Source organism: Drosophila subpulchrella, chromosome 2R (genome assembly GCF_014743375.2).
Source record: "Drosophila subpulchrella strain 33 F10 #4 breed RU33 chromosome 2R, RU_Dsub_v1.1 Primary Assembly, whole genome shotgun sequence".
In the NCBI taxonomy this organism is placed as follows: Eukaryota; Metazoa; Arthropoda; class Insecta; order Diptera; family Drosophilidae; genus Drosophila; species Drosophila subpulchrella.
The window spans coordinates 3,802,777-3,812,394 of NC_050611.1; the positions used below are offsets into that span (position 1 = coordinate 3,802,777).

At 47.7% G+C, this 9,618-nt stretch overlaps 1 protein-coding gene across 1 annotated transcript; it reads left to right on the forward strand.

Annotated features, from left to right (window-relative positions):
- Positions 1 to 226: 226 nt before the first annotated feature.
- LOC119551938 (vigilin) lies at positions 227 to 9,364 on the forward strand. The gene is made up of 7 exons (XM_037861598.1): positions 227 to 253; positions 1,202 to 1,277; positions 3,673 to 3,760; positions 3,820 to 4,067; positions 4,188 to 6,041; positions 6,097 to 7,473; positions 7,665 to 9,364. Exons 3-7 carry the CDS (start codon positions 3,724 to 3,726, stop codon positions 8,052 to 8,054), a joined length of 3,906 nt encoding a protein of 1,301 aa, XP_037717526.1. The 5' UTR covers positions 227 to 253; positions 1,202 to 1,277; positions 3,673 to 3,723; the 3' UTR covers positions 8,055 to 9,364.
- The last annotated feature ends 254 nt before the right edge of the window (positions 9,365 to 9,618 follow it).

Sequence of the window (9,618 nt, forward strand, 5' to 3'; positions counted from 1 at the left end):
TTTATTTCTGCATTTAAGCAATTTATAAAAATATAAACTTATATTTATTTGAAGATCATAGATCATAAGTAAATCAAGTGCAATTTCGTTTATCCCCGAAAGCCGGCAAAGTTTTACGCCGCAACCTCCGATAGTTCGTTTGACAGCTCGACGGGGGCACTGCAAACCGCGACAACCCTGCGCCCTCTGCGGCCTATCGCCCATCTCTATTTGCCACGTTCGCTCATGTTCATTCACATTTTACTTGGAGTCGGTAACGTTGAGTTCCGCGTCCGTGCGTTCCGCCTTCCAATAGAAAGTCTGGGTGTGAATTTAACAGATTCCAGTGCGAAAACCAACTGCCTTGGGCCGGTGATCCGTGCGGCGGCGTTATTGCAGCCGGAATTGCATAAGTTACGGCGAGCGAAAGAGAGTGCACGGATTTACAGTTATGAAGGGCCGGCAGCGGCGGGGCGGCGACGGCAGAGCAGGAAGAAGAAGAAGAGGGAGCAGCAGCCGCAGTGGCAAATAAAAAAAGAAAGAAAGAAAATTCGGGCCGCTAATTTTCTTTAAAATTCTGTGCGCTCGGCGAAAAACAACGTGTTTTTCAATGGTTGATAATACACACGGGCGGCGCACTCGCGCTCACACACACAGCCACAAAAGGCGGCGACGTCGACGGCACAAGCACACACACTTGCAGAGGGCCCGTAAAATCCCGTGCATAAGTGTGTGCGTGCATATATAAGCATATTTGTCCGATTGGAAGGCGCGCGTGCTGTTTTTTTTTCATTTTTAACTTTCCTACTTTCGGAAGAGGGGGCGGGAGTGAAGGCCCCGCCCTGTGCCGGAAAAGAGGATCCACACAACCTTTCACCTGGCAAACATACGGCACTGATTTCCGCATTTCCATACTCTCGAACACTCACACACACACACACACGCCCACGCGCTGCTCCACTTTGCTGCCGCCGCTGCCACAAAAACAATTGTCCAATAAGTGGCCCGCATATGTTGCCCTCTCTGCACTCTCCGCCGCTCTCCTACTCTCTACCGCCATCGCCATCTCACTATGATAAATAACAGCGCAGACTTTCTATTGGTGATGTGCAGAATGCAGAATGACCCGACCAAATGCAGTGTAGGGCATCCTGGCGATGCCACGATCTTCTGCATCCGCTAATTGCATTAATTCGAACCAATTGTTTTTCGGCTTTTCCAGCAGACACCCAAGTTATCAAACTGGATTTGGTCAAAGGAGAGTAAACTAGGCCGGATTTTTTGGATTTTACAGTACCGTAAGTTGAACAACCTTCGCCTAGGGTTAATTTGCATACTTTACCATTTTTACACAAGTGTTTTGCCAAAAAGAAAAACGTCCAAGCTAACGGTTCCATGCTTAAAACTGACTACGTCAAGCATTTCTTTTTTTTATTATTCTTTGGGATCTTGTATTGAAATTACAAAAACAAGAATCCATCCGATATGTGCATACCAATTTTGTATATTTTTTTAAAGCTGAACTTTAGCGCATTGTTTTTGTGCTTTGTCTTCATTTGTCGACGTCAGCGTCGCTGCAGGCGTCACATACGAACGTATGTACGGTGGTATTTGCTAGGTAGGTATGTTGCTTGTTTTCGTTTTTTACCTGTGCCTTCTCGAAAGGTGCCAACACACATACAACCGTGGCCCGAAGAAGAAAAAGAGCGACACAGAAATGTGCAGGCACACAGCCATATATATGTACGTGCATACATACAGACACCAGCACTCGATCGTTTTGTTGTAGTTGCCGGCTATCATCCGGTTTTATATGGAGCTGCTCCCCTGCTCCGTTAAGTTACTTCGAGCTCTCGCTCTCTCCTCTCCCTCTCCCTGTCGCTCGCCCGCTCTTCTTTTGACACATTTTTCATGCCCACCCACAGGGGCGTAGGCAGGGGCATTTTTGGGGATCAAACTCCTATGACAGAATAGTTTACGATAGTAGTTTTTGCTTAGGTGTTGAAAGATAATGTATTGAGCTTAGATATCGGAGAATATATTATAGGTAAATTACTTATATTATAAATAGTTGTGTAGCGTTAAGAAAAAGTTAATTACTTAGAGATGTTAACTTATATTTTCTTATTTATTTCCTGCCACTAAATACGGACTATAAATGATAATGTGAAAATTAAAAGTCATGTGATGTGATGATCACATTTTTCGTGTAGCGATAAATTTCCAACTATTAATTTACTTGGCGGCTTAGAAAATATTTTCACAAAGTTGTGAAAATACATTTTTAAACCCCCCTTGTTAGAAATCCTTCCACCGCCTCTGCGCACACACATACAATATTACATTCAATAGAGGCAGCCATATCTTTGTTGTTCTTTCGGTGGAGAGGAAAATGTAGGCTACGAAAACTCGTTGGGCATTGATTTAGAAAACAGCTTTGGTCGAACAAGTGCATGGTCTCTTCTTCTCCGCCGCAGAGATCTCTCTCTTTCGGTTGTCCCCAACCTTTCACCCAATCCAAATCCGACTGATAGCAGCTTATATTTCTGGACCTGCACTTCTCGTATTGCCACCGTGTATGTGCGTACCCCCATATCTTGGGGGCGATCGGACGACGGGGGCTTATCAGCCAGTACCGCCGATAGCTATCACTCGGCCCCGGAATCTGCTTGCGTGGCCCATTGCCGCGTCCACTTATCACCAGCGAAAAGCGGAGCCGGGCACTCATCTCGCCGATCCAAGCACTACGTGGCCTTAGTTTCGGACTCTAGCGCAGAAAGTCCGTCTGGAAACCGAATCCATTTCGGTTTATCAACGCCAGAAAATCCATTTGACGCACCCCCTTCGGACACGCACTGTTTACAGTGGCGTCCCACGAAACCAGGTCTTTGAAATGGCTTCTGCTCTCCAGAAATCCGAAAGAAATTTTATGTTCGTCTGCTTTATAAATGCTGTTGATGAATTATTTATGAACCAACTAGATTATTTTGATTGAATTCCTTAAAAATGGTGGAACAAATTGACTTTTATAAATTTAAATCACATTCAGTACTATTTTAAGACTATCTTGTAGGCTGAGTTGATCGCTCGAAAATTAATAATTTATGCCATTTTTTGGAAAATATTTATATTCAGTTACATTCGAACAATAGTCTTTCACCTTTATATTAAAAATATAATATTTGTTTATTTAGTATCCGATGATCTGAAAAAAAAAATTTTTGTCGAAGTGCAAAGATATATTTTCTTTCAAATAATTGTTTTGCCTTAAACTTTCTTGACTTTAAGCATACCCCGTATCCAATGAATTATCTTAGTACTAATAGTACTGTAGCCAAACAGCAACTATTTACGTATGTAGTGTCTTATCAGCGGGCGGCAGTCAAATACGGGTCTTCGGAGGTCGCACTTATCAACTTTCAGTGAGTTTGGTAGGTCTCTGGGCGGCTGACAACAGGAAGAGATGAAAACCGAAGCTAAACGGGCTGTGTTAAATCCGCATATGCCGAAATAATGCCATTAAACATTTTTTTCATTGATTGATCGACCAACATTCCGATAATCCCTAAGAACTTTTGGTGACTAATCGCTGGCTTTATCGCCGGCTGATAAACATGGTTATTTCATAAGTCCCCTATGGTAAAATAGTTTTGAGCACTACTTGATAAGATATGTATAATTCTCCACTTTCAGTGTACTGTAAACGACTTGGAACGAAAAAGGACTCTTCTCTTTTTTTAAGTAATGCAAGCAGCAGCAGTGATGGAGGAAACTAACAACGGTGAGTGATTCTGACTTGAGAAATTACCAACCAATTACTAACCCCAAGTTAACCTGCAGCAACTACCATCGAGCAGCAGCCCATCGCCCTCATCAATGGCCAAGAGCAGGTGTCCAACGAGCAGCAACCATCCTCGCCCACTTCGGTGGCCACGCCCACCAGCACCACTAGCGGAGGCACTGGCAATGCCACACCCGCCTTCAGCTACGACGACCTGTTCCCGGCTCTGCCGGCCAACACCTCGGCGCCGTCGCAATCCGGAGCTTCTAGCTCGTTGGCCCGTGTGACGAGCTCCCAGAAGACGCAGGTAAGACGGATTAGACATCCTAAGTAGTTGTTATAAGATGTTATAATAGTAGAGCTATGAAATTAGTTTACCTAAATGAAATTCCTACTCTAATGTTGCACACCCAATTTAATCCGACAGGTTTTGCATGTCCCCTGCGAGGAGCGTAAGTCCACGGAGTCGGAGAAGTTCGGAGAGGGCGAATCGAAGCGGATTTGCCAGCAGATCACCAAGGAGACGGGAGCCCAAATCGAAATTGTGAGCGGCAAGAACCAGTCGCTTACCTTTTTGATTAAGGGCAAGCAGAGCGAGCTGCTCGACGCTCGCCGTAAAATCCTGATGGGTTTCTCGACGCAGGCCAGTCGGCAGGTGACCGTTCCCCGAGAGCACTACCGCGTCATCCTCGGCAAGGGTGGCCAGCGGCTGCGCGAGCTCGAGCGCGTCACTTCCACGCGCATCAACATCCCCAGCCAGGGCGACGAGAGCGAGTTCATCACCATTGCCGGTACCAAGGAGGGTATCGCTCAGGCCGAGCAGGAGATCCGCCAGCTGTCCGCCGAGCAGTACAAGAAGTCGTCGGACCGCATCACGGTGCCCAAGATCTACCATCCCTTCATTGTGGGCCCCTACAGCGAGAACCTCAACAAGCTGCAGGAGGAGACTGGCGCCAAGATCAACGTGCCACCGCAGCAGGTGCAGAAGGATGAGATCATCATCTCGGGCGAGAAGGACGCTGTCGCAGCTGCCAAGGCCAAGGTGGAAGCCATCTACAAGGATATGGAGAAGAAGTGCTCCACGGTCAGCGTGGAGGTCGCCAAGCCGCAGCACCGCTACGTCATCGGACCCAAGGGCTCTACCATCGCCGAGATCCTTCAATTGACCGGTGTGTCCGTGGAGATGCCGCCCAACGACTCTACCTTGGAGACGATTACGCTGCGTGGTCCCCAGGTGGCCCTGGGAAATGCCTTGACTGTTGTCTATCAGAAGGCCAACTCTGTCAAGTCCGTGGAGATCAATGCCCCGCACTGGATCCACAAGTACGTGATCGGTCGCAAGGGTGCCAACATGAAGCAGCTGGAGGAGGACTGCCCCAATGTAAACGTGAACTGCCTGGAGGACAAGATCAAGCTGGAGGGTGATCCCGAGAACGTGGACAGGGCTGTCTCGTACCTGACCGAAATCATCAGCAACTACGAGGAGAACTTCACTTTCGAGGTGATGACTGTTAATCCTTCGTACTACAAGCATATTATCGGCAAGGCTGGAGCCAATGTAAACCGGCTGAAGGATGAGCTTAAGGTTAACATCAACATTGAGGAGCGTGAGGGTCAAAACAACATTCGCATTGAGGGACCCAAGGAGGGAGTGAGGCAGGCGCAGCTTGAATTACAAGAAAAAATCGACAAACTGGAAAACGAAAAATCGAAGGATGTGATCATTGACCGTCGTCTGCACCGTTCCATCATCGGAGCTAAGGGCGAGAAGATTCGCGAGGTGAAGGACCGTTACCGCCAGGTGACGATTACGATACCCACGCCTCAGGAAAACACCGACATCGTGAAACTGCGCGGTCCCAAGGAGGATGTGGACAAGTGCCACAAGGACCTGCTCAAGCTGGTCAAGGAAATCCAGGAATCGTCGCACATCATCGAGGTGCCCATCTTCAAGCAGTTCCACAAGTTCGTCATCGGCAAGGGTGGCGCCAACATCAAGAAAATCCGCGATGAGACGCAGACCAAGATCGACTTGCCGGCTGAGGGTGATACCAACGAGGTGATCGTCATCACCGGCAAGAAGGAGAACGTGCTGGAGGCCAAGGAGCGCATCCAGAAGATCCAGAACGAGCTCTCCGACATTGTCACCGAGGAGGTGCAGATCCCGCCCAAGTACTACAACTCGATCATCGGCACCGGCGGCAAGCTCATCTCCTCTATTATGGAGGAGTGCGGTGGTGTGTCTATCAAGTTCCCTAACAGCGACTCCAAGAGCGATAAGGTATGGATAGAAGAATGAAAGTTTGTTGCTTTTACTAATGCCATTTTCCCTGCAGGTTACTATCCGCGGTCCTAAGGATGATGTGGAGAAGGCCAAGGGACAACTGTTGGAGCTGGCCAACGAGCGGCAGCTTGCTTCCTTTACCGCTGAGGTGCGCGCCAAGCAGCAGCACCACAAGTTCCTGATCGGCAAGAATGGCGCCTCTATCCGCAAGATCCGCGATGCCACTGGTGCCCGCATCATCTTCCCCTCGAACGAGGACACCGACAAGGAGGTGATCACCATCATCGGCAAGGAGGACAGCGTGAAGAAGGCCCGTGAGCAGCTAGAGGCGATCATCAAGGAGTGCGACGAAGTCACCGAGGGTGAGGTGTCCGTCGATCCCAAGCACCACAAGCACTTTGTGGCCAAGCGCGGCTTCATCCTCCACCGCATTTCTGAGGAGTGCGGCGGTGTGATGATCTCCTTCCCCCGCGCCGGCACCAATTCCGATAAGGTGACGATCAAGGGTGCCAAGGACTGCATCGAAGCGGCCCGCCAGCGCATCGAGGAGATCGTCGCTGATCTGGAAGCGCAGACCACCATCGAGGTGGTGATTCCTCAGCGCCAGCACCGCACCATTATGGGGGCCCGTGGCTTCAAGGTTCAGCAGGTGACCTCCGAGTTTGATGTGCAGATCAAGTTCCCCGATCGTGATGCCACCGAGCCCGTTGAGGGTCTGACCAACGGCGGTAGCGGCGAGAACGGAGGCGAGGAGGGACAGGACGGCGAGCAGGAGTCGGAGTCAGTGGAGCCGGTGCGTCAGTGCGATGTTATTCGCATCACGGGCAGGATTGAGAAGTGCGAGGCAGCTAAGCAGGCTCTGCTCGATCTCATCCCCATCGAGGAGGAGCTGTCGGTGCCTTTCGACCTTCACCGTACCATCATCGGACCACGCGGTGCCAATGTGCGCCAGTTCATGTCCAAGCACGATGTGCACGTGGAGCTGCCCCCAAGCGAGCTGAAGTCGGATGTGATCAAGGTCTCTGGTACCCCCGCCCGCGTGGCCGAGGCCCGCGAGGCGTTGGAGAAGATGATCGAGGATTATGAGGCCGATCGGGCCGATCGTGAGCTGCGCTCTTTCGTTCTCCAGTTGGACGTGGATACGGAGTACCACTCGAAGCTCATCGGTCGTCATGGCGCTGTGATTAACAAGCTGCGTGCCGATCACGACGTCAACATTTCGCTGCCCAAGCGGGACGATCCCAATCAGCGCATCATCTCCATCACCGGCTACCAAGCCAAGACGGAGGCAGCGCGCGATGCCATCCTGGAGATTGTTGGCGACCTCCAGACCCTCCATCGCGAGGTTATCGAGATCGATACACGCATTCACTCCCACATCATTGGCCATCGCGGACGCACCATTCGCAAGGTCATCGAGGATTACAAGGTGTGTTTCCAGGAAGTTTTAAACTGAAAATAAGCTTAAACTTAAAATAAGTAATTGGTTTCTAGGCAGTTTTTTAAGATTTTATTGCCAGTTTTTAAAGATTCTTAATTTCTTGTATGAACAACACAATTGCGGTGCTTGTTTTTCTACCTATAATGTATTTTAAACCAATACTCCTTTTCTACAACCAGGTGGACATCAAGTTCCCATCTTCCGACGAAGCTCAAAGCAACCCCAATGCCGTGACCATCATTGGCAAGGAGGAGGACGTTGAGAACGCCAAGGAGGTGCTGCTGGGCATGGCCGAGGACTACGAGCGTGACTACTTGGAGAACTTGCCGTCATCGCCGCAGCCGCAGACGGTCGGTGCCTTCCTTTCTGGATCGGGATCTGGATCCGGCGCTGGAGGTGCCAGCGAGAACGGCTTTGTCATCAAGGACGCGCCGTGGGAGAAGCAGAAGCAGGCCAAGAACCTGACTGCGCCCAACACTCAGTCGCAGGAGGACTTCCCGCATTTCGCTGCTGGCGGGGCTCCGGTGGCCACCACGCCCATCACTTCCGTGTGGGGCCCCAAAAACTAAGTGCGTCGGGCCGAGTGTCCCGATCGCCAGCAGTAGCAGCAATACTACACGTCGGGGTGCGCCGGGGATCGGATCTGGAGATGGACCAGAAGCTGGAACTGGATTATCGGGCAGTGAGCGGCAGAGCAACAGAGCAGCGGCAGTCGTGCGGACATCTCTTTAGTCGAAAACTAGTGTCAAAAATAACGGTATAGGTTGTCTCCCAGGAGCTTTTCTACAACGCAATTTGTGCAGGTTAATTGAAAACGAGAATGACAAAACAAGCAACTATTTTTGTATGATTTGATACAGGATCAATCAAACACACAAAAACCAAACCCCCTACACACAACGACACTCACACATGAAATTGCATTTATACAACATATAGAATACGAGAATCGAATCAGACAACTGACTCACGCCCCCAGTTCCGTTCCCCGATGTGTTGGCTAAACCCCGGCCACTTTATACATACAACACTTAATTGCCAATTTCTTTTTATATAACCATTCTTCATTGCAACACATAATATTCTAATTAGTTGAAGCTCCCTAAAAGTAAGCAGAAAGTTCAGCAAATGGTTTGTTAATTGAATTGAAACTGACTAGCGAAAAACGTTCAAGAACGAAAGTAATTGTAAGCATAAAATGTTAATTATTTACATCTACCTTCTATAGCCCCCGTTTTGATTATACCATACTCAGATTTTTCGTTTTCGGAATTTCCATTTCCCCTTCCCCTTTCCAATTAAGTGATTATTATGATTTATGCGAAAGTAAATGTTAAATGAACGTTGATTGTATTGTAAAAACGTTTCTTACGTTGCGGGGCTAGAGTGGAAGAGGAGATGTCGATTTATTTGAACAGCAAATATACACCTTACTTATACATTAATTAACTATCTTTTCCGCACGTCTGCTCCTGCTCCCAAAAACCTCCTCCAGAGTTGTACCCTACACACAGCCATGATACCGAACCCAAAACACACCACACACCAACCCTATTCACATTTCAAAATGAGAACCAACATTTTAATTTTGTGCAATCCCCTTGATTTATATTAAATTGTTTTCGACTTATGTTTTCCACTTAACTAACTTCGTATGCGTCGCGGTGTGGATTGTCAAAAAAAAGATTTTTAAATATGGAACTCTTCCAGTACTTTGTACGAGTATCGGGTGTTGGTTTTTCAGTTTTCTCGATTCTGCACCGCGCAATATCTGACAGTTGAAACACAAAGTATGAGAAAAATTTTTAATTTTTTACTATTACTATTCAATAAAAAGAAAAAACCATATAAAACCAATAAAAACCGTAAACGAATCGTATCTTTTTTGCCATGTTTTTCTTTTGTTTCACTATTGTTTCGTATTTGGATTGCTTCTGTTCCAAAAAAAAAAAGTATGATAACACCAAGAATAACAGACCTGATATTGTAAATTTTTAAAAATATACATACATATTTACAACAACTGCATTAGTAATTCTAAGAACGTAGAGAATACAAACGATATAAAATGTATATATTTTCCTATATTAACGGACAAAATCAAATGTACGAGACGAAGGCCAAATGGCAATA

Coding starts and splice junctions, on each gene's coding strand:
- LOC119551938 (XM_037861598.1), top strand. CDS start 3,724: ATGCAAGCAGCAGCAGTGATGGAGGAAACTAACAACG. Junction 4,068..4,187: donor CGAGCTCCCAGAAGACGCAG/GTAAGACGGATT, acceptor TTAATCCGACAG/GTTTTGCATGTCCCCTGCGA. Junction 6,042..6,096: donor GCGACTCCAAGAGCGATAAG/GTATGGATAGAA, acceptor TTTTCCCTGCAG/GTTACTATCCGCGGTCCTAA.